The sequence below is a fragment of the Notolepis coatsorum genome, assembly GCF_963971535.1.
Source record: "Notolepis coatsorum genome assembly, chromosome: 20".
Taxonomy (NCBI): Eukaryota; Metazoa; Chordata; class Actinopteri; order Aulopiformes; family Paralepididae; genus Notolepis; species Notolepis coatsorum.
In genome coordinates this window covers 26196182-26222163 of record NC_140184.1, presented here as the reverse complement: position 1 = coordinate 26222163, position 25982 = coordinate 26196182, and the positions used below count along the sequence as shown (strand labels likewise).

Below are 25982 nucleotides of genomic sequence, written 5' to 3'. Positions count from 1 at the left end.
CAAAAACATGTTGCCTTACAAACATTGTCACTTCCATGGTCCATGTGTTCTTATTTGAGGTATATTTGTTAGCTGGGACAACAGTTAATTTCAAGCTAGGTTTGACACCATAACTTTGTATTTTAAAACTGAGGAACAATGGTTAAATGTAAAAATGTTTATTACATACAGCATCCATTTCAAAATGATTGGGCCATATCTCTAAATTACACAGTTAATCCCTGTGTTACATTCAAGCAGCGCCAAATGGATCTTTTTAAATGATTGTGTTTCTGTAATATTCTGTGTATATTTAAACATGGATATTTGTTTATGACAAGCTGTAACCAATTATCCTAGTAATTCTTATTAGTATATAAGCAGCTACCTATTTATTCCTTCTAACCATAGCCCTTGAGCAGATGAATTATCCTTAATCAACGCTCTGCAATCCTGAGTGATTTTCATGAATTTACACAAATAAGATAACTAAATACATTATAATCATCCCTGCTGTTTGGCACACAGTTGTTACTATTATGTAACAATGTACTATTATGGCTGTTACTATTATGCGGTAAATAAATATTGAAAGCTAGAATAGGGATATCTTTTATCCCTATCTTTTATCTTCTAATAATTTCTGCAAATAAACTCTGTTGCTTTGCTCTGTTAATCAACTTTTGTTCTATCATGCTCTTTGTGGATGAGGCTGTCTCCCTCAAGCCATTAAGATTATGCTATCAGAGGCTTAAAAAAGTATATATAACTTATAACCTCTTGGTTTACCACTTAGTAGATGTTTTGATATGGCTGTACCACCTTAGAGTTAGATTGGAAGATAACAGTGGGAAGAGTTAAGAGCGTGGCTACATTGATCCTGCACAAAATCAAGATAAAACAGATGGAAAGTATTACTGTCTTGGTTTGTTTTTAAATTAGTAATCGTATTAAGTAAACGCAACCGTGTGCTTACAGAAATAACAATGATTCATATTCCACTAGAAGGAGCAGTACTGATTTAATTCTGCCAAAATTCAACTCACTAATGGGCACAAATACTTTTTTATATTCTGCGGCATTGGAGTGGAACAAGCTTCCAGTGGCCGTGAAAAACATAGAAGAGGGGGGACGTTTTAGACGTGCCACAAAGAAATGGCTAGCCAGTGAATTATAGAATAGCCACGTCTAGGAAGGAGAGGGTAGGGCGTGTTTTATGGGGTTGCTATATGTTTTATTATGATGCTCTATGTTTTTATTATTATGATCTATGTTTTATTATGATGCTCTATGTTTTATTATGATGCTCTGTTTTATTATGATGCTCTATGTTTTATGATGTCTGTCCATGTCTAAAATCAGGGACCATGATAGAAATAAGTGCTTGCACTTTCTCATGTTTTTATCCCTTGGACGCTGTCTTTTACTCCACAATAAAAATCAATCAATCAATCAATGGACGGTGAGGTATCCGTCAGTTCCAAAGGTTCATCCTCTCCAAACTTTTCTGTCCAAACGGATACAAATCTGGCGTTGATGGACACATCCTCTGCCCTGTCCAACAAACGGATACATCTCATTGACAAAATAATTAAAAGCAGACGCGGGTGGACATACTCAACGGATCAATGTAGTCGGGCCCGTACCCCTATAATTTTAACCTGTGAGCAGAATACCCATTCTCCGGTACATCCGTTCACTGTCCTGTAATACATAGTCTATTAGTGATATTAAGGTCTTAATTTTCCTGTTGACCCCCGAAGAACCCTGTCCCTTGACTCCACTTTGAGAAATGCTGTTTTAGAGAACACTTCCCCTGCATACTGCACTGTTCAAGTTGGTATGATATTACAAATCCATGGATGTTGGAAATATACTGTATACCGTAACACATTTCATACAAAGTTGCAATGCAATGCACTTTTGCAAACATCAAATTATCAATCAGCCAAATTACTTTTGGTTATTACTCAAGAATGTAATTTACTTATCGCAGGAACTTAATTGTGTACGGCAGTGATGATGATGAATTTTGTTTAGCTACAGTATGGAAGTCAGATACAGACACTGTAACAAATCTACACATGCTGTATATCCTGGTCCTGGTCCAGCAGTTTGCTGCCTTGCAGCTCTGCAGTGCTGGTATTCACTGATCAACAAGCAAACAGCTGTTAACACTTTGAGTGCCGTTCACGTAGAGCTACGTTTCTGTCACAGTATTTCTTTTATTATCTATATCCATTCATAATTCAGCTGGACACCTTGTGCATACTGTTCTGAGTGTGTCTAAGCTGGCAGACGGTATTATACCGCCCTCTAACGCCTTCGGCCAGTAATGCACCCGGTTAGAAATGGGTTTGTTTATTTTATATACCGAGCTGCGGCGTGGGGGCGGGTCCTAAACACTCCGGCAAAACACACGCTTATAGGGGCGCCGGTCTAAACCACATTGCATGCGTGCACCACAAAGGATAATAGTGATAATCTAGCGTTGATTTCAGGAAGATTCGAAAAATGACAACGTGTTTATTGAATTACACAAAAACGCTGTTTTCGTGTCTTTTCCCTGGAATTGCTCAGAAGCGGCCGGACTATGTTCATATTCAAAACGGTATCAAACGGAAATGTACGGATGAAAAAATAATCAGTTTTTTGCACGTTGACCAGAAGTAGCTCGCCTCAATGAGACTCGATGGTGTTATTAGACCCATAGCGAAACTATAAAATATAGGTTTAGTTCTACAAACTACAACTACGTTTACATGGGTTTAATGGGCGGCACGGAAGTGGTCACTTCCCGGAAGGGGCGTGGCACTCAATGTGTTAATGATCCATGGCAACGAACCTGATTAATAGCAGGTGTTTGTGTCTGTGCATATGTGTGTGTGTGTGTGTGTGTGTGTGTGTGTGTGTGTGTGTGTGTCTGTGCATATGTGTGTGTGTGTGTGTGTGTGTGTGTGTGTGTGTGTGTGTGTGTGTGTGTGTGTGTGTGTGTGTGTTTGATGGATGGTAGTAGTTGTGTGTCTGTCAGAAGGTCCCTATCGGGTTCCCATTCCTTGGGCAGTGGAGCGCTGGCATTTACAGCCTCCATCCAATGTTTATGTGGCTAAACACCAGAATATATGTCTGCGTTAGGAGCGGTTGCATACCACACCAGTGGACGGAGGAACTGTTCAATTCCTCACGGGTTGGAGGAAGTGTTGGAGGAAAGTTTCCACTTCTGCTTCTAGTCCCGGTGCAGATGAGACACACCGCAACCATGCTGAGCCTTTACTAGGGTCTCGCTTGCAGAGCGAATGTTCCCATTTAATTTGAAACATTTAGAAAAATGTGGAAAGACTTATAAAGGGTAAATTAAGAGTTTTGGACCTCGAGTGACTATAGCCCTGTTTCCACACTTGCCAATAAACGCTGAAACCTTCATTGGGTGCACTGTGGAGTATATTTCAGCATTTGCTTCAGGGCTTGTACAGAATTGCTTTGCATTAGTTCTATGGCTAATTAAGCTTGGTGTCCAGTATGAAGCGCAGCATGGATTGTGATGAGAAAGAACTATAGCGATCTGCAACATAATTTTTAAGTAAATAGGGCCAGAGGTCCTAAATTTCGAACTTACCGTTTAAGGGTACATGCAAAGTGCAAATGATTGAGTAATGGGTTCACTACTCTTCAGTTTGTGAAATAGAGTTTGTGTGTGTGTGTGTGTGTGTGTGTGTGTGTGTGTGTGTGTGTGTGTGTGTGTGTGTGTGTGTGTGTGTGTGTGTGTGTGTGTGTGTGTGTGTGTGTGTGTAGGATGGGTGGTTGAGGGGGGGGGCTTGGCTGTGATGAGTGATCAACTGATAATTAGCTGCTATTAATCTTTATGATTGAGAGAGATACTTCTCCCTATTGTTATTAAATCCAAACAAAGAAATGTCCTGCTTTTCAAGACAATTTCCCTATTGTGACTCCATTAGTAAAAAGCTACTATGAAATGCTACTATGAAAACAAAAGTAGGTGAAATGTAATGTAGATATGATTATGCTGTGTGCAGCAAAGGGTGTACAGTTCTTATTTTACAAAATGGTATTCATTAACACTTCAAAAAAAATATATATATATATATATATTTGTTTAATATAGTTTATACTTTTCCTGCTGTCAATAATCATGTCCGGTTTGAATTGGTTTCTTTTAGGAGGCACAGGCTATATTTATTTGTGTCCTAGACCAGGGGTTCCCAAAGTGGGGGTCACCAGATGATTAAAAAAAATAATAATAATAATGTTTATGCAGTCAGGCCACTGAAACTAGAAGCAGGCCAGGCCGCCTGAATGCCTTCTACAACAGAACTTTGTTTCCGCGTCTCTGATTGGCCAGGTCATTTCTGGCCATGTGGGACCGCAAGTTTCTACACTGGTTAAGCTTAGGCGCTCTTTCGAAGTTGGTTAAGGTTAGAGTTTGTCTTAGAGCATGGCGATAGAACGCCTGCCCTGATTCCGACGGTTAAGCTTAGGCACTCTTTCGAAGTTGGTTAAGGTTAGAGTTTGTCTTAGATCATGGCGATAGAACGCCAGGTAGTTTGCAGGCTGTTAGACCCGGAAATAGGCGCAGAACTTGCTGTCCCACGATTGGCGCACATGTTTACATTTAGTCACATGACCTGGCCAATCAGAGCGCAAAACTCGAACGCGGAAACAAAGTTCTGTTGTAGAAGGCATACACGCGGCCAGGCCAGTGTTTCTAGTTGCAGCAGCGCAATAGTTAGATTAACCTAGGTGGGGAACAACCAGGAGATCACTGCAACTCACACAAGTTGGAGAACTATCTCTCTCTCTCTCTCTCTTGCTCTCACACACACACAAAGGGAGCCGCATGTGATTGGTGGAGGCGGGACCCTTACAAAAAACTGTTGTTGCTAATCATTGACACATGCTAGCCTGTAATAACCCCCCCCCCAGAAAAATCTACTTTGCATTTGATATATGCCATCACACACACTGGCATTTAAAGGGTTAGAATTATAAAATGAATATGTGGTGTTATGATCAGGGCTGAAGTTTTTGTATTTTTTTCAATCTGACATTACAAAAAACAGAAAATCCATCAAAATCAGTGTTGTTGCTAAGCATACATATGCTAGCCTGTTTTTTAACAATAATTTGTGATGCCATCACAAACACTGGCATTTAAAGGGTACAAATAAAAAAATTCCTGCACCAGAATGCAGGAAATGAAGTCTTTGTAACAAAACATTTCCTGGTGGGTGACCCCCAGACCCCCTGCTTAAAAAGTGGCCTGACTGGGGCTATATTTTGCACTATATCCTGGCCTGAATGATTTCCCCAGTCCGGCCTGGGTTAAAAGCCTCCAATGGTTATTAGTGTGTGTGCGTTTGAACGTGTGCATGTTTCAACCATACATTTCCATTTATATAAAAAAAATTAAAAATTATAATCCTTTTTTATTTATTTATTATTATTATTTGTTTAACCTATAATAGTGGGGGTCGCGGCTCTCTGACACTGTTATTTGGGGGTCGCGGCCTGAAAAGTTTGGGAACCCCTATCCTAGACAAAAAATAAATAGCAAACTTTTTGACATTTAACAGATTTTAGTTTTTTTCACAACCGATGGAACTGTATTAACGTTACTTTATTATGTGGCCTACTCAGGTATATTTTTTTTTTATTTAATTTAATTAATATATAAAACCTTTTTATTTATTTTTATTTATTTTTTCTAAAATAAGGTCTCACTCAAGGTTAGTTTAGTAATTTAGTTAGGTTAGTAACCCTTTCACTACCACACTACAAAGGGTTAACACTTTCACTACCACACTACAGAAGGTTAACCCTCTGTAGTGTGGTGGTTAAAAAAGGTTAACCTTCTGTAGTGTGGTAATGAAAGGGTTAACTGAGGTTAAACGTGATAAAATACCTTCTTTTTGCCATCAGTCTATTTTCCTGGTTCCCCCAGAAGTAAGATGCTAGCTATTCTTCTCTTGAACCATCAGCCATCTTTGACATTAGGCATGCATGGAAAAACCAAACCGAATTCTCTCTCCAGGCGCTAACAAGATCAGACTTTAAAAATGCATTAGGAATGTAAGATGTTTCTTAAAAAATTATACGGTATGCATATGCAATGACTCATTAGCAAAAATCCTGCTGTCCCAAAAGGGTTATTTTGCCTGGTGGCTAAATATGGAATGGCCATATGAACAGCATTGTTATGCCTTTCGGGAGCAGATTAAGATTTCTCTGTCAGACTCAGATTAGAGAGGGGGACTTTTAACATACTTCCTCTAAGGCGGGTCTGGCGCTCTGTTGCACATTGTTTCCTAAGCAGGGTAGTAGAGCTAGGGTGATATCCGACTGGGCCACAGCTTCCTGACGCTAGACCTTGCCATCTTTCAGCTGCTCCTCTGGGGAGTGTCTGAATAGGCTAAGGTTACACCAGGGGCACCTCCTTCTGGGCTGTTTGTGTGTGTGCGTGTGTGTGCGTGTGTGTGTGTGTGTGTGTGTGTGTATGTATGTGTGTGTGTGTGTGTGTGTGTGTGTGTGTGTGTGTGTGTGTGTGTGTGTGTGTGTATGTGTGTGTGTGTGTGTGTGTATGTATGTGTGTGGCGTGTGTGCGTGTGTGTTAGGAGAGCTTGCAAATATGTGTGTGCATGAGCAGGCTAGCACTTTAACAGAATTCTCTCAATCAGAAGTTGTCTGATCCATTTTAACCTTTAACCCCCCCCCCCCTCCCCCAGCTCCACCCCCTCATAACCCCCTCCCCTCCCCCCCCGGCCCCCCACCCAGAGCCTCAGTGAGAAGCAGGTGACTGATGTAGACTGTCGATATGACCTACTGATAACATGAATAAAGGACTCTCCCCACTCCCAGTCCCCCTCCCTCCCTCCCTCCTATCCTCACCCACTCCAACCCCTCCCCCCTCCTTATGCAAATCCCCTCTCTGCTCATTCACTGGGAGCAGAGCGGAGAGGCAGCTCTGTATCGACTCAGCAGTGTGTGAGGCTTTGTTGTGGGCTACAGCCGCACAGAGAGAGAGAGAGAAAGAGAGAGAGCAAGGAGAGGAGTAGAAAGATAAAGGAATTTCAGATTTAGCTAGATATATCAGACATTAAGGTACTGATCATAAGTGTGCATTACAGAGTTGGATGGAACGTAAAGCTACAGAGGGAGAAAAGAAGCAAAATACTCAAAAAAAAGAGTGAGCAGTAAGTAGTGTGAAAGAAAGGAACCAGGAAGCAACTGTGTTGAGGAGGCTGTTGCTGTTTTTGGACACAAATACTACTACTACTACTACTGCTACTGCTACCATCGCTACTATCAACACCACTGCTAACAAGAGTAAAGTTCTGCTTGGTCAGTGTGAGGGTTGCCTGGTAAGTTATTTATCTTTGCTTGTTTTCTTTTTTGGTCTTGTCAACCGGTATCCTTTCTTGTGTGTCCTCCTTTGTGAACAACTTTTTGTTCTGTTTTAATCATAGAATGGACACATAAAGACAGGTCTAGTGGACATGTTTAAGGTCAGTCACTAGTAGAATGAGATCATCTAGAACTATGAAAAGGTTTACCTTGTGCAGAACTTAGCTGTATGGCTAGTAACCCATCTGAGAACAGACCCAAGAGTAAGAGCAGCATGAACACATGTGTTCAATTTAAGGTCAATTCTGTTCACGTTCCACTCCGTTCAGGAAGTGGACGGGACTGGTGTTCAGTAGATGCATGTTGTATTAAGATTGTTTATTTGAAATCTCCTCTTGCAATTTAAAATAGTTCTGTTTTTTGAAGCAAATGATGCTGAACTACAAACCTACACTAGCGTTTTGGGTATTGCCATGGCGATAGCTCTAGAAAGGCAGGAACAGGGAGCTAAACTCAAGTCTTTTGTTTGACTGACTGTTGCATATCTTCTCAGGGGAAGTAGAGGCTTCACCCAGTGTGAATGATTAAAGCTGTTCTTTATCATCAACCCCCCCCTCTCTCAGATAACTTACATTTAGAATCAGCAATATCTGAAAATACAACAATAGGACATTTTAAATTGTCCAGTACATGTATAGCCATAGTTAGCTACTCAAATAAGATAATTGGCATGATCATGATTACACATTGAACAATACATTTTTGTTGATTGGATTCTTGTCCAGGCTATACTTTACTAGATGTTCTCTTATTATTACACTTTCCCCATTTGATACAGTATTATCCAATATTATATCTAGTTATTTCACATATAGTGGCAGTACTTTTGGAAAAAACACAATGTTCAGTCTGACATGAGCATCTACACACGTGCACATACAAATTAGTCTTAGTCTAAAGAGTCTGTGACCATGTGCTTAAAGTTCAGTTTTTTGGAACCCTAGCCCTATTTCTTACTTGGCATGTTGTTGACTGCAGAGTCCTTTCTCTGCACAGTCCATGCTGTTCCTCATATTAGCTCCGGTTAGTTAGCCACAACAAGCCAATACAAAGTCAATGGGGCCATGCTCCTGTGTACTTTATGTGAACTGTGGAGTACAATTCAATGAGCCTCAGTCAGCTTGTACAGACAGGAGCTCGACCACATTGACTTTGCATTGGCTTGTGGCTAACTATCCTAAGCTGGTATGAGGTACAGCATGGATTGGGCTGAGAAAGGATTCTACTACCAATGAATAACATCGTTGGTAAGTAAGAAATAGAGCTAGGGATCCAAAAATCTGAACTATACCTGTGGCTGCGGTTACATTAGGGCCATTTCATTTCGTTTCATTTAGCTTTTCAGAACGCTGCGTATTGGCAGGCAAGTTAGAGTTAAGTTGGACGTCTTCTTCTTCTTTCTTCTTCTTTTGAATTTCCGGCAGTGTAGACGTTTTGTCTCATCTACTATATACATGTAGTACAATGCCAAAGCAGTAGGTGGCGATGTAGTTCAAACATGAAGGCCATTTTCAACCAATCAGAAAGGTTGAACGAGTCACTCCACATCCTGCTCAAAATCTCAGAAAGCCACCATCTTTATACCTTGCATGAGCCATTTAGCAACATAGCATTTATTTTTCAGCAAGAAATAAAGTGCAATAAACAAAAACGGATACATTCACTGTGTGTTCTGCCTCATTTGTTGATGATTTGTTGATGAAACAAAACTAACATCAACACAATTGACCACCAAGAGCGGAGTTTAGTCTCACAAAAAGATCGCAGATTTTGTTAGCTTATGTGCTAACGTGATTGGGATATGCCATTATAACAGTATAGCATTGTGGCTAGCAGCATAGTAACGTTAATGCTAGCAGAATGAATGGATGTAAACGTTATTTAACAGATTGCAGAATGGGTACAATACAATATGGCTCAATACAAACAATTGTTAAGGGAATGCAGACTGTTGTAGTTTGGAGTACTGGGTTCCTTATAGGGGTGGACGGTATGGTCTAAAATTTATATCACGGTATAATTTGAAGCATAGACGGTAACGGTATATATCACGGTATTAGGGTTTCCGTTAGAATTGATTTTTTTGCCTGATAGGCAGGCTATATAAAGAATGACATCCTCAAGGCATGTAGATTTATAATATTTTAACTTAAAACTAGGCTACTTTTGCGTATACAGTCATTATATTCCAAATAAAATAAGTCTGAGTCGAGACTCCGTGCTGCTCCCAACAAATCCCAATAGTATGCAACTGCAGAGCCGCAGAGCAGGGGCGCTTTCAGGTCTGGTCACAGGCCCGCTCAACAGCGCCCCCCACCCAACGGCTGAATTGCCAATGGCTGAATTGGAGTATTGCACTGTGCAGCCACAGCTGTCCAGCTCTGCGGCTCTGCAGCTGCATGCTTCTCACAAAATCCAGCATCCAGCTCCCGCTGCCCAGCCGTCGTTATCAGAACACGACACACGTATCATAATGTTCACAGCAAACTGTAGTTGATCACCAGGTATGTTTTATTAACGTAGAATAATTCATATAAGAAAAACGATAGGGAAATCTCTTACCTTTCTCCACTGGTTAAAAATGCCAGGAACTGAAATTGAAACTTGCTGTGCGCCGCGGTGATATGTGTTTATTATGAAATGACAATTGTGTGTTGACACGCCCACTGCGCGAAGCCTCCTAAATAACTTTTTCCAGTTTGCACATATCGATTATCTATGACTAATTCTATCTATTTTTAGGGGCAAATGCGAGTGAAATAGTCACGCTGTGGTTACATGACGTCATTGCTATTTTAGAGCTGCTCTACCGGTTACAAGGTATAGTCAAAATCCATACCATAGAGCAAATTCATACCGTTTATACCGTCCACCCCTAGTTCCTTATAACAATAACTTGACAACACATGATCTTAGTTTAACCGCATCTACAGGCAATCTGAGGAGGACGCAGCTGATATCCTGTATAGGTCCAGCCAGGGGATAATTTGGCGTCTGTGTTTACTACTGCGCATGTGCGTTGGGCAAGAACGGCTCCGTATCCGGCTCGCGCAAATTACATGGCACCATTGTCGGCGAGTTTCCAAAACGAAAACACCCTTTCAGCGTTGCCACTAGGAAAACACGTTTTCCTGCCAAAACGGCGTTTCTTTTTAACTTGGACATGCACGCGTAATCATTCGAAAATACAACGTTGCTGTTTTACCCCAGTGTAACCATGGCCTTAAGCTTTACTCAAAAGAACGGGCTTGACTCCTCAGTCCATAATTTAAAATATTGCTGGATGGGGGTGCTTGTGGCGAGGGTGTTTGGCATGTGAGGGTAGGCGGGCGGGGGTGTAATTAGGCGCAAGGCAACTCAGGCGAGCCCTTCCCCCCGCCCCCAGACAGCAGACACACTTTACAACAGGCCCCATTTAATGTGCACACTCACACTCGCGCACGCACACACTCGCGTGTGCACACACAGTCCCCCAGGCCCAGGTTTACACAGGTCAGTGGGTCGGGTTGGAATTACATTGTCATGATCAGCACCATATGCCTCTGTTTTACAACACAATATATATGCTAAGGATGCTTTGCTTGGGATGTTTTGAGTAGAATCACATTTTCTTCTAATTAAGAATCAGTGGTTTATTTATTAGATTATATATATATATTTCTTTTTTGTAACCTGCTTTCCTCACCCTTTACCTTGAATGAAAGTGTTTACGGAACAAGCTATGGCGCAGTTCCAAGGGACAAAAGACATAATACTTTGAACTGACAAATTAAACTGCAAATAGATGAGATGCTACTGAGTGCTGAGTGTAAAATCTGTCACTGATCTGGATTCATACTCACAGACATAGGAACTGCATTTTCTGCTCATAATGTAAGATTGATGATGAAGATCACCGAAGGCCAGTCACCCATTTATTGGAGCTTTATACAGAATAATATACATTGATACACCTTTTTATGAAGCTTAAAGTGGCAAAAATGTGTTGTTTGTATTGGTGCTTTTGTGTCTGCCTCTGATGTTGGACGGTGGACCCCTTGAAACAAAACACTCCTCCCTTCACTCATTTCCCAATTAAGCAGCTTCCAGGGTCCCCTAGCTGTAGCCTTCCATATTCTCCACAGAGCCTCTAATAAAAGCTTTGTCCCCCTGATATCTCCCATGCACTCCAGCTCACACCGAAACAGGAGGTTCTCTCTCTCTCTCTCTCTCTCTCTCTCTCTCTCTCTCTCTCTCTCTCTCACTAACTCGGTCTCACTCACTCCATTATGTGATCACATCACAGAGTCACGCTCAGGCTAATGACGACAGAAAGGGACAGTGGAGCTGGAGCTTTTGTGTCCTTCACTAACTAAGAGGTATGCCTCTGAACAGCCAGTGTGACTTTACCCAGCCGAACCATTGTGTGCTGAGACAGGGGCTGGAGCACGTCTCTTTTAGATTAGATTCAAATGTATTGTCATTATACAGCACAAGTACAGTACAACGAAAAGGAGTTTGCCATCCAACCAGAGTGAAAATGTAGCAGTAAAGTGAAACAGCAATATACAATGTACAGGTGGTTAAACTGGGTAGAAAATATTAGGGATGTCCGATATTATCGGCCTACCGATATTATCGGCCGATATCGACATTAAAATGTGATATCGAAAAATATCGGTATCGGTTTTCAATTTTTTTAATTTTTTTTAATTTATTCTTTTTAGATTTCTATAACCTTTATTTACCCAGGCAAGCAAGTAAGAACAAATTCTGATTTTATTTATTATCAAAAGAGATATGTAATGTTAATTACCTGAAAGTATTCCATTTTTTGGGGGGGAAACCCTGCATATATCGGTATCGGTTGATATCGGTATCGGAAATTAAGAGTTGGACAATATCGGTATCGGTAAAAAAGCCAATATCGAGCATCCCTAGAAAATATACAAGTTAGTACTACTGAGTGTACTGTATTATGGAAAAATCATACAGAGTTGTAGTATAATATGTACAGTGATACAGGTGTAACTATAGTAGTAGTCCTACTGTGTATGCAGAAATAGTAAAAAATATTTAAAAAAAATACATTTGCAAGCCTAATTTCTATGACGTATCCCTTGTTGAAAAATCACTAGTGGTAGTAGTGCATACACATTACTGTAATTAGTAGTAGTTATCCATTCCTTGGTTCTGTACCAGATACTGTAGGTGTCTCCTAGAACAGTCTTAGTCATTTGATGTGTTACAACTTGTGTCTTGTCTCCATTATCTATGTTGTCTGCCTGGCTGGGGCTAGCCGTGGTCTAGCATGGTATGGTTGGGTTTGCATTTCTTATAAACTCTCCGTTTGCTAGCCTAACCTAACCTTTCAAAATTCATGAGCTAAACCATTGTGATGCAACAGTCCCAGAGACAGCTTTGGCTAGGTTGTGAAAGGTGGTCCAGCCAGGTTTGGCCAGGTTCTAAAGACAATGGAGACACTCACCATGTGCCAGACAGGCCACACAGCATGGCTAAACCATGGCTAGTGGAGTAGGTATTTATTAAAAAATAAAAAATAAAAAATCTTCTTGCATACCCCTTGCAGTACTCCTGTTTGAGAAACACGGTCCTAGAAGGAGGAAGCACATTTAACAGAATGACAGTTAGCATTTGCAGGGTTGATTATGAAGACTTGGCCTTAGGGCCTGTTCTGCATGTTACACATAGCATTGGTGTGAGCAGTGAGTGAGAGCTTGACCGAGCTTGAGGAGGGGCCTACCTGGCCAGTCTCCGGGGGGCTAGGGATCGACCTTTGTCCTCTTAGACAGGATGGGGCGGGGCTTAAGACAAAGGATCTGTCATTCTCAAAGAGGATACTTGAAAACGGAAAACGGATCTTCTGACTCATTCATCACAAATACCTCCCTTAGGCTGACTATGTAGTAATGGTACATTTCCAATAATTATGCAAACCTCATCTTGGCTGTACGGATATGTAGGTATAACAGTGTAATCGAGGATCAAGGTCTGCTGCTTAATATATTATTCAAAGAGAAAAAGGCTCTTTTTGTATGTGTCTGCATTCAGCCCTGCTGCATATGGAGCGTTAACCATGCCAGTGGATTTGGTTTAGTGTTAAATGGCAATTGGCTTTTGTATTTGGAGAGTGTGCATGCATTTTAACCTCTCGGTAGAAGCCAAGGCCGACATATTGGAAGTTTATGGTAATGGTATTGCATTTATGTTTTGAATATTAGCGGCACACTACTTCTTAGTATAATAGGCACTGTAATTAGAGTAATGTTATGCACCTGCTGAGAGAAAACATGTTTCCTAACGGAGCAATAGGGAAGACGCAAACTGTTCTGTTCTCAACCATCATTTTCTTTGGATAATAAACCTTACAAACTACATCAGCTGCAGCCTGGACATTCAACTCTTGTCAACATCCACAACTTCTTTTGGAGTAGAAGAAAATCTGAGTAGGTGCATCATGGCGCATTGTCGATGTCAAATTATTAGAGAATGACAAGCGGCCACTTCACTCTCTAATAGCCAACCAGTAGTGTAGTCTAGTCTGAAGTAGTGGGCTGCCATACTGTGACTTTATGCAACTCGAGAGTCTAAAAGCAGGTAGGCTAAGTTATGTCCTCGACCGTTAACATAGTGGGTCCTACTCTTGGCCTCACTGACTCCGCACTTCTTTTGAATGTCTAGTTTCTTTGCTTCAGAATCGGCTACTTGCTATTCATCTATTTTCTCTATAAAAATCTGAGTTGTGGTAACGTACGTATCATTGCTAATTCTTTAGTGGACACTGGACATACAGACTATTCTAGTTGGCATATGCCGTATACGTCCTGCGTATATGGCGTAGACGACACCGCTGTAGTCTACTGTATATGGAACACACTGTTGTAACAGTCGATGTACATCCCTCCCGTAATCCAGTCCTGTCTGATTGTCTTTCTTTACTCAGTGTGATCTGTATTGTAATCCCAGAGACTGTGGCCAGCAAGCATGGTGACTTGCTTATAGTATAGTAATATCTTGTCATTCACATCACCAACTCATTTGTATAGTCTCTCTCTCACATCCTCTCTCACTTCCTCTCTCTCTTGCTCTCTCTCTCTCTTGTCGTATCCTTGGGTCATTTCAGTCACCCTCCCTGGTGCGCTCCTTGCCCCTGTCTCCTCCACCACTGCCTCCTCTCTTCCCACTCGGCGCTCCACTGCTACCACCACCACCTCCTCCTCTTCCTCCTCTATGCAGACCTCATACCGCCTGCCCAATCCCTTACCCCCCCTCCCCGTGCGGAAGGGGGTGCGAGGCCGTCGGCCTAAGTCCCAGACCATAGCCTTGCTGAAGGCAGCGGCCGAGGCGGCAGCAGCGGCCGCTGTAAATGGGACGTCACAGGCACCTGCCAGGACCGGCGCTGGGGCTCAACTGGCCCCCAAACCACACAAGAAGAGAGGGCCCAAACCAGGCAGCAAGGTGAGGGTGGTTATGGTTGAAATATTTTCCTGATTAGGCAATTATTATTTATTAGGTTTCATGAGAGATTCAATCTATTATTCCTTCGACCATGTCACCAATAAAGTGGTGTCCCTTGCCTTTTAGGGGCCCTATTGATTTGAGCCTCCCAACCCCAGTCTGACCATGCAAAATATGAGAATCGGTTAAAACCTTTGATGTTGTAAATTAGATTTAGCTATATGTGTGTTTTAAAAACATTTATTTGAATGTACTGTTGATGTATTTTATTTATGCAAATGTCAACTATGTTTGCCATTGGGATGATGGACGTTTTTCTTCAAACTTCAAAGTTTCATAAATTTGGACCTGATTTGTGAATGTCTGCAGGAGGCGTTGTTCATAAAGGATTTTTGGGGGTATGAGAAATCCATGGGGGAAATCAGTGATGCATATAAAGTTGCTTACTTAATGTAGTATGTATGCAAATAGTACAAGGGCTGAGATACAGCAGGTACCTTTCTGGGCAAGATGGCATGACAACGTACCTGCCAACAGGAACTGAAGCAAAAAAAAAAAAAACACAAAGTAGACTAAATATATAATAGAATTAATCTGGGTATCAAGAGGTTTTACTGTAATCAATGTATTTCTTTGGACAATGCTAGAGTGATGAGATGGGGACGGGACGCAGCCCCAGTATTCACACTGAAGACGTTAAGCACTGGGAGGCATTAAGCACTGGGAGGCATTAAGCACTGGGAGACATTAAGCACTGGGAGGCATTAAGCACTGGGAGACATTAAGCACTGGGAGGCATTAAGCACTGGGAGACATTAAGCACTGGGAGACATTAAGCACTGGGAGGCATTAAGCACTGGGAGACATTAAGCACTGGGAGACATTAAGCACTGGGAGGCATTAAGCACTGGGAGGCATTAAGCACTGGGAGGCATTAAGCACTGGGAGGCATTAAGCACTGGGAGACATTAAGCACTGGGAGACATTAACTCATTCACGGCCAGTGGTGTATGCCATCCTTGTACTCAATGGGCCACCGCTGTAAGAGATAGGGATTTTCACTGTGCGTCGCGGTGTTTGCAGGGCTATATCTATATTCTATATTATAGCTATGGAGACAATACTATGGCTCATTTGTCAGTCACTATCCATCGTTCAACATGTGAAAAAGAATACATTTGTTCGTGTGTTATACCGTGGTGAATATTGTATAGTTTCAGAGTGGTCTCAGGTAATTCCCGAAAGGCTGAGTTATAGCCTTATACGTGAATTCTACTATAAGCTTAGGCGTTTCTTGCCTGGACAGTGGACACGCTACTATTTCCAAATCAAATGTATATAATAGGTATTATGTTTCATCATGAATGCATGAAATGGGGGGGGGGGGGGTCGTTTCTGATTCTTTGATTGCCAGTAACGGCATTCGTATTGAACACTAAAAACGCTGATCAGCTGGATCGGTATAAAAACAATGCACGATCAAGCTAGAATTGATGTCAGATAGCCCTTACCTGTGATCGGGAGTATTCCAAAAATAATATTCCATTTGTTTGATCGCCATCTGGTCCATCTGATCTCCATCTGGTCCACGACATAACCCACCACAACATATGGATCATGGGTATTTGACGCGCTTCAATGCAATAGGGAGAACCGCTCGCCTCGCTCGACCCAGAAAAGTGCGCCCGGAGACATTTGACCGTTGCACAGGCCAAGATATAAGGTTTCAAAGGGTGCTCGATACTGCCACCTGGGAGGATGCGGCCGTTATTGCAATTTGGCATTCTCAGGATGATTCCCCATGTTAACCCTGAGTCTGTGTGCCTGTAATGAATAGAAATATTGAATAAAAGAAATAACGATCAAATAACGAGTATACTTGTTGTTGGCGTTCAAGCGATGGTGCCCAATAACGAGTATACGGTAATCCTTGTTGGCGGGGAATGAGTTAAGCACTAAGCACTGGGAGACATTAAGCACTGGGAGACTGGGGGACATTAAGCAGTAAGCACTGGGAGACAACCACGTTGTTCGGACGGCGCTATTTGTCTTCTAGTGGTAAAAGCGAAGCCATTTTTCAAAGCATTTTTGTGTCGTCACTGAGCCGTCCTGGTCAGGGATAGGTAATTGATCTCTTTGTTCCAGTGGGGCATCGTCGGCCAAAAGCCTTTCTCAGTGTATCACTGCCCAAAGATGAAAGCCAAGCAGCAACTATAATATATCATCATCAGCCATAAGCCTTTGAAGACATGAAAGGGTTAATGAAACGGCGCGTGCTTGTTCTGTGTCCCAGAGGAAGCCCCGGGTGGCGCAGTCCTTAGGGCCGCTGTCGGTGTCAACACCGCCCCCGGAGACCAGACTGAGCTCCAGCCAGGCCTCGGCGGACGACAACCACACCAGCAGCCCCAGTGTCGTCTGCACAGGTAAAACAAACACATCTCAATCCACTCTCATGTCTTATTTATTTATTCTCACCGCATATATATATCTATCCACACCTGTCTGTATTTACCTGCACATAGTCCTTTTACATATCTGTAGTAGATACTATATCTATATCTGTACATATCCTACTCTTACTAGTTACACTGCTGGGCAGTATGACTGTACTACCATACTGTACATATTACACTACACCTCTGTACTGATCTGATTAGCACTACACTCTTTAATAGTATATCTACACTCACTAATTTGTATATCTTGTACCCAGTTTAATCACCTGTACATTGCTGTTGCACTTTACCCCCCCCCCCCCCCCCCCCTCTATGTGGTTCCAGTGTGTGTGTATGTGAACAAGCATGGTGACTTTGGGGCGCACCTGGACCGTAAGCTGGTGCAGCAGCTCCCGGACCACTTCGGCCCGGCGCCGGTCAACACGGTGCTGCAGCAGTCGGTCCAGGCCTGTGTGGACTGTACCTACCAGCCCTCCGTCCTGCTGGCCTTCCTGCAGAGCCAGGCCCACACGGGGGGAGAGGTCATCAGAGGTACACGGCGCACGGATCACCAGTATTATTATTATTATCATTCCAAGCCAGCTGGTTCAGCGAGCCTGTTTAGCTAGCTTTATACTTTATACTTTATACTTTATACTTTATAGCTCCGTCTCATCGGATGGAAGCGAACAGTGCTGAGGGCAACGGGGCGACACCCACAGACATCGCTGCACATCCTGAGGGATCGATGTGTAGTTTTCACATACAAGTATACTTTTCACATACAAGTATACTTTTCACATACAAGTATACTTTTCACATACAAGTATACTTTTCTTTTCACATACAAGTATACTTTTCCACATACAAGTATACTTTTCTTTTCACATACAAGTATACTTTTCACATACAAGTATACTTTTCCACATACAAGTATACTTTTCTTTTCACATACAAGTATACTTTTCCACACACAAGTATACTTTTCCACATACAAGTATACTTTTCACATACAAGTATACTTTTCCACATACAAGTATACTTTTCACATACAAGTATACTTTTCCACATACAAGTATACTTTTCACATACAAGTATACTTTTCACATACAAGTATACTTTTCACATACAAGTATACTTTTCACATACAAGTATACTTTTCACATACAAGTATACTTTTCCACATACAAGTATACTTTTCACATACAAGTATACTTTTCACATACAAGTATACTTTTCCACATACAAGTATACTTTTCACATACAAGTATACTTTTCCACATACAAGTATACTTTTCACATACAAGTATACTTTTCACATACAAGTATACTTTTCACATACAAGTATACTTTTCCACATACAAGTATACTTTTCACATACAAGTATACTTTTCCACATACAAGTATACTTTTCACATACAAGTATACTTTTCCACATACAAGTATACTTTTCACATACAAGTATACTTTTCCACATACAAGTATACTTTTCACATCCAAGTATACTTTTCCACATACAAGTATACTTTTCACATACAAGTATACTTTTCACATACAAGTATACTTTTCCACATACAAGTATACTTTTCACATCCAAGTATACTTTTCCACATACAAGTATACTTTTCACATACAAGTATACTTTTCACATACAAGTATACTTTTCACATACAAGTATACTTTTCACATACAAGTATACTTTTCCACATACAAGTATACTTTTCACATACAAGTATACTTTTCCACATACAAGTATACTTTTCACATACAAGTATATACTTTTCACATACAAGTATACTTTTCCACATACAAGTATACTTTTCACATACAAGTATACTTTTCCACATACAAGTATACTTTTCACATACAAGTATACTTTTCACATACAAGTATACTTTTCCACATACAAGTATACTTTTCCACATACAAGTATACTTTCCACATACAAGTATACTTTTCACATACAAGTATACTTTTCCACATACAAGTATACTTTTCCACATACAAGTATACTTTCCACATACAAGTATACTTTTCACATACAAGGAATTTGCTTTGGACGTCACTGGTGCGACATTAGCGGACAGACGGATAATACAATAAAGTGGTGGAGTAAAGTCAAATGAAATATGAGCTAAGTTAAGCACAATAGAATAATATATATTTATGAAATTAAATGTAGGCCAGGGCTGTACGACTGTATGAGGTTGAATAAAATTATGTGGGATATAAACTAAATTAAATATAGCTCAATAGATTAGATATAGTACAATTAAAGTAAAGTAAAAATAAAGTAGGAATATGAGGAAAAAGGAGGAAGTGGTGGAACAAGGACACACAGGTGATTGATTGAATGAAAATGTTAACAGATTGCAGAATGGTTTGTTTACAATTGTTAACACATCCTGCGCCAAAAACGTCATACAACGTGATTCAAGTTCATGCTAATTCTGCCATTCCACGGCGTACGACGTTATTGAGATCATATTAAATTTTTTCGCCATGGTATTCAGAATGCCCTCACTGAGCCTGGTCTGATACAGTGGGAGCCTGCACAACTCTGCAACGCTTCAATACTGCCGCCTGGTGGATGATCGGCGAGTTACAACCGGAAATGGATCGAGTCGATCTCGGTGCACCGGGGAAATGCGTCCGGCACTCACATATTGTTGCGGGACTCTAGACACACGTCCGTGTGTAGCGATCGCTGCCATAACGCAATAATCTATATGATTTGGGCGTTTATTATGATTATACAAACCGGAAATGGATCTAGGAGATCGCCGTCAAATAAGTGGGATCTTTTTCCTCCAGTCTCATTGGCGAACGGTAAGAGGACGCTGACGTCATTGTCAGCGCGTTTATTATTATTCATGCAAACTGCTCTGATCAATATATCACCCATACTACATAAAGCATTTACTGACGATCACTGAATTATAAACGACCCCCCCCCCGTTCATCCACGCATGATAAGTCATAACGTTTAGGATCATGTACAGTTGACATTTTTAATATAGCGTGTATCGCAAACAAACGGCAGTTGATAATCTATATATGCGTTTATGCCTATAACTAGCGTTCTAGGAATTACTGCAGAAAACGATAAAAACATATTTATATTCTAGACGGTATTTTCGTATGAATCTATGAATGAAAAAGTAAAACGTTCCTACATCCTGAATGATAGATAATCGATGTTGAATGGGCCATAGTAATGTCAATTTAGCAATACAATTTAAAAAGTTATAGCCCTGCAAAGAAGGTAAACATCTCCATAGGCTTAGACTGGTGGCAGTGATCATACATTGATGGATATAAGCGTGTTAAGGGGATGCAGACCAGAGAAAGTCTTTCGTCTTGTTTACATCAGGGTCCCCCATTTTCAATTCATAATGAATTGTAAGTAAGGGTGCAATTAGCACCGTGCAATCCATTCTTTGTGGATCTAGCCCACAGTGTCATAGATGTGAAGCATTCTCGCATAGATTGAACTGGTCTTGCACAAAGTGCCATGCCTGTGAGCCACCACTAGGGGCAGAGTGGCTTCCAGTGAGTGATTGGGTGAGCGAGCATGTTTGCCGGTGGTATTGTTGCCAATCTGTGAGAATAAACATAATGACCATTGTGTTTGGTGATGGTCCACTTCACACCTTCCATTCACAACTACAGTATGTGAGCCCTCCCATGCATTTGCATAGGGGAGGGTCAGCATTCAGCACTACTCGTATCAACACTTTAAAGAAACACAATTGAACCAAGTTTGTTTGCAAGTGAGCTTTCTTTGAGAGAATGTCTCTGTGGTAACGTAGCCTGCCCTAGATAACATAAGATAAGATCTATCTTTATTAATCCCCTTGGGGTAATTCAGGGGTCATAGCGGCACAGAGAAGGGGGGTGGTTACAGGCAGGGTAATATATATAATTAAAAAAAAATGTATGAATAAATATATAAGAATAAAAGGTGTGGTAGATAATAAAGAACAATATAGAATATTAAATACAAATAAATATAAGGGTCTGATCTGCTGGACAGGTGAGACATATGTATACTCTATCGTTAATAATACAATGCACGTATGTACAGCCCCCCCCTGTTATAATATATCGATTATATCCTAAGTCAACCCCATGCACTGTAATGTATATAGCTAACTTAAGGGCTTGTGTCCATAGCCAACGTTTTATGAGTTGTCCGCTCCTTTCTGTCATTCATTTCTATGCTGGTGAAGAGTCAGGCACGCTCCTCTTCCCAGAGCCGCGCGTTTTATGAGCTCTCGACGTCAGCGTTTTTGGCGGAGCGCTCCCAGCTCATAAAGTTGAAACTAGTTAAACTTTTTTGGAAAGGAGCGCGCTCATCAATGTAACTCATCGAGGAAGGGGCGGAGCCGCGGCTGGCGCAAGCTCTGGGGAGACCCAGAAAAACGCTAGACGTTTTTTTTTCTTCTTTTTTCAAAGCGGTCCGCCTAGAAAAAAAGGCTTTGAGTGGACACATAGCCTTAGTCTACTGAGATTCGGTACTCTGTGCAATACTCCATACTGAATCTTAGTCTACCCTGGTATAAATAAACAAATTAAGCAGATTATCAATAAATATAAATGTGCATATACAAATAAGATCTAAGGATATTATAAATGAATGAGTGATGTGTGAGTCCTTGTGCAAGGTGCGCCAGAGTCCATGCAGGATTCAGTATTTAAGAGTCTTACAGTTCGAACTAGGGGTGCACCGATATATCGGTCGGGTATCGGCCGATAAGTGCCTTGTTGACTGCTATCGGCCGATAAGCTCAAATGTGCCGATAGCAGTCGCGATAAATACCCATCAATTTGTGTAGCGTCAAAAGGCAAAAAAAAAAAATTCACTTGCGACCTACCTGCACAACGCCCGCCGTCCCCCACACACACACACAAGCTACTGCATCAAAGTAACTACTTATGATTAACAAGGCATTCGTTTTGTGGCATTAACGTTATATAGTTAGTGTTACACGGACAATAACATCAGCATATTATTATTACCCATAGCAGCAAGGCATTACTCCGAGTCCGTTCATTAGCTACCGGGAGATGCAAGACTAACGTTACTGGTGAAAATGTGATTTGCGTTGGAATACTCCTTTGCCAACTTGCTGTACTTTGCTTGCAGGTCTGCAGCCATTATTGCTGCATTATGAATAGCCCCAACTTTAGCCAAGGTAACGTTATGGCTAAACCTTTAACAATAGTTAACGCTAGCTTTCGGTTAGCTGTTCAATGCTATTAATAACACAACTCCCCGTCAACACCCTCTCTCTGGAAGATGGCATTTAAGAAAGTATCTGCTGTTAAAATGACACAAACATTTGTTTTGTGGCATTAACGTTATATAGTTAGTGTTACACGTTCAATAACAAGCATATTATTTACCCGAAGATAGCAGTAAACAAGGCATTACTCCGTTAGTCCGTTCATAGCTCGGTTCCATTCCGTTGCTCATTCCGTACCCAACTACACATTCTGCAATCTGTTAATAAAGTTTTCAACCAGACAAATGTATAGAAAGGCTTTGTTTTATTATAACATTTGTTGCAGTAAAATCATTATGTCTCATTTGGTCATGCTGTGGAGCGCTGGTCGGCGGGCCGGGCAGCTAACGTAGCTACGTTAAGTGTGTTCTGCTCTCGCAAACAGAACAATGGCGGCATTCCCGAAAGTAGAAAATGAATAAACGCTTGCCGATTGGTGCTAAGGACAGCAGGAGGTGGGTGCTAGCGGTGTGGCGTAATTGGCCGAATCGACTGTCAATCAAAATGGTTCCATTGCATTGGTTGAAAGCTCTGGTTGAGAGAATGGTATCCCGCTGCAGGCCGCCAGAATGGTTCCATTGCATTGGTTGAAAGCTCTGGTTGAGAAAATAGTATCCCTCTGCAGGCCGCAAGACGATACTGGGAGAGAGATAGTGATACCATAAACATATTTCTTGATGTTTCCTTTTTTTAAGTAAGTAAAGAGGCCTACAAATACAAACATACACATACAAATATACAGTAGTTTCATTAAAAAAAAATAAAAAAAAATAAAAAAAATTACAAATACTTATATACAAATATACAAATATCGGTATCGGCCGATAGTGTTAGTTGAACAATCGGTATCGGTATCGGCGGCCAATTTTCATATCGGTGCATCCCTAGTTCGAACAGTTCGAACAGTTCTCCGGCCGTTAGCCAAGTCAGTCCTTGCCCACAGTTTTGGAGCCTGATGGCTACTGGCACTAGGTGCTAGCTAGGCTTAAAGCTAGGTGCTTTGTTTTGGCTAGCTCTAGTGGTAGGTCGACTACATAGACAGCAGTGTTAGAAATATTCTAATGTATTGCTGGTACCAAATGGAAAGGGATAGCCTGGATAGGCAATCAGCCAGGTGAAATTGATTTAGGCAGACACCCATGGTGCATGCAAGACGTGTGTGTGTGTGTGTGTGTGTGTGTGTGTGTGTGTGTGTGTGTGTGTGTGTGTGTGTGTGTGTGTGTGTGTGTGTGTGTGTGTGTGTGTGTGTGTGTGTGTGTGTGTGTGTGTGTGTGTGTGTGTGTGTGTGTGTGTGTGTGTGTGTGTGTGTGTGTGTGTGTGTGTGTGTGTGTGTGTGTGTGTGTGTGTGTGTGTGTGTGTGTGTGTGTGTGTGTGTGTGTGTGTGTGTGTGTGTGTGTCTTCCTGTGTGTGTCTGTCTGTCTGTCTGTCTGTCTGTCTGTCTGTGCATTTGTGTAAAGACAGTGGCTGTGTGTAGAGAGAGAGAGAGACACACAATGCCCATGGTCCCAGCTGATGTGAACAGTGTGTTGGTAATGAGAAGTGACATGTGCGTCTAACCTGGTTTGGGATGCTGGGATTGGGTCTCCCTGGGGGGTCTGATATGAGGCGGGGTGGGGGGTTGGGATGGGCGGATGCTGGGGGATAGAATCAGTGGGTAGAATCAAGGGGGGAGAGGTGGATTTGTGGATTTATGAAAGCTTGGCTAGGGGGTGGGGTGGTGCTGGGGTAAAATGGCAGGTTTGGATTGGTGAAGGGAGGCTACTAACCCTGAACCATCTGCTGCTCCTCTTCAGCTGGGTGTGTGTGTGGGGGTGGGACTGGACAATAATTCAATACTACAGTGTATTGTATTGGGATCATATCATTGTGCACAATAGTGGCCTTTCACACAATGTTTGCGTAGTTCTTTCTTCCAACATGGCTGCTTGTAAGTAACCATTGGTAACCACTTTAAAAAGAAAATGACTTATTACAGTTCTAGAGAAGGTAAAACATGATATTGCTGTTCCAATGTGACTCTTTTACAAGATCCAGTAATAAAACACCACAGTATTACATTTTGTTGGGTGTATTTCTCGTATATCAATACATATGGCAACCATTGTTTTGCACATATCAACCTCTGTTTCATTCATCATTGAGGACAAAATGGAGGTAGAGCAGTCGTCTGGCAATCCGGAGGTTCCCGCTCCTCCCGGGCAAGACACTTAACCCCTAATTGCTCCCGATGAGCAGGTTGGCACCTTGCATGGTTGCCTCCGCCGTCGGTGTGTGAATGTGTGATTGAATGGGTAAAATGTGAGAAACAAATTGTAAAGCGCTTTGGATAAAAGCGCTATATAAAAAAGTGGGCATTCTAAACCGAAAGGTTATGTATATAACCTAGTTATATGATTACTGGCTAAGCGTACCGCTCTTAAGCCTATCGAGATATACCTCATCTCATGTACCTACTGTACTCCACTAACGAAAAACAAATACGCCCATCACCTGCCGGGTCCCGCCCCTATGGAGGCGTAGCCTATAAGCCACTAGGCATGGTCACCAAACACTCTTCCTCGCCAAAAAACCCGTTTCCAGGAAAAGATTCCTCAAAAGGGAACTCAAGGCCGTTAAGAGCGGGACGCTTAGCCAGTACTCATATAACTAGGTTATATACATAACCTTTCGTTATATTATCGTACTTGGCCATCGCGTCCCGCTCTTAAGCCTATCGAGATATGGGGTAGAGCGGACGCGAGGCCCGACAAATGTACCCCCTGAGGACCCGTAAGCCCACATCAAGGGGTTGGGGAGTCCCGTCACCCCATCCTTTCTAATGAAGGGGGGGCGCAGTCAACTCCACCCGAGTGCGAGCAAGAGGGAACTAGAACCCCTTGAACACACAGCACAGGCGGAACCACGTGTGACCTAACGCACTGTGGCCCATACCCACACACTCCTGCTACCCTACCACAGGACGGGAAGCAGGAAAGGCCACAGACCCCAGAACCGCCTGGGAGACAGAACCCCCGGTCATGTCCATGAGGCAAACCTTACAAAGGGGCTCGAGGAGGACCATGAAGCTGCAGCACAGATGTCCTCCACCGAGGCCCCACCCAGCAGAGCGGCAGAGGCTGCCACCCCACGAGTGGAGTGCGCCCTGACGGCCCCAGGGGGATCCAGCCCGGCCAACGTGTAGCAGAGGGCAATGCCCTCGCACAACCAATGGGACAGGTGCTGTTTCGATAGTGCCTTACCGGCATGAGAACCACCGTGACAGACAAAAAGCTGATCGGTGGTCCTGAGTACGGCTGAGGTAAATTCCCAAGCACGGACCGGACATGACAGGTGAAGGCCCGCATCTAACTCACTAGCGTGAGGAGGCGGATGAAACGCCTGAACCACAATATCCCTGGAGCGG

General features: G+C 42.1%; 1 protein-coding gene across 1 annotated transcript in view; it reads left to right on the top strand.

The window, feature by feature from the left end:
- scml2 (Scm polycomb group protein like 2) overlaps window positions 1–25982 on the top strand; it is a 66895-nt gene that overhangs the window by 25491 nt on the left and 15422 nt on the right. The window contains exons 4-6 of the mRNA XM_084337390.1: window positions 14522–14856; window positions 17150–17279; window positions 17637–17843. Coding sequence (XP_084193516.1) covers window positions 14522–14856; window positions 17150–17279; window positions 17637–17843 — 672 coding nt within the window. The remainder of the gene's footprint in view (window positions 1–14521; window positions 14857–17149; window positions 17280–17636; window positions 17844–25982) is intronic.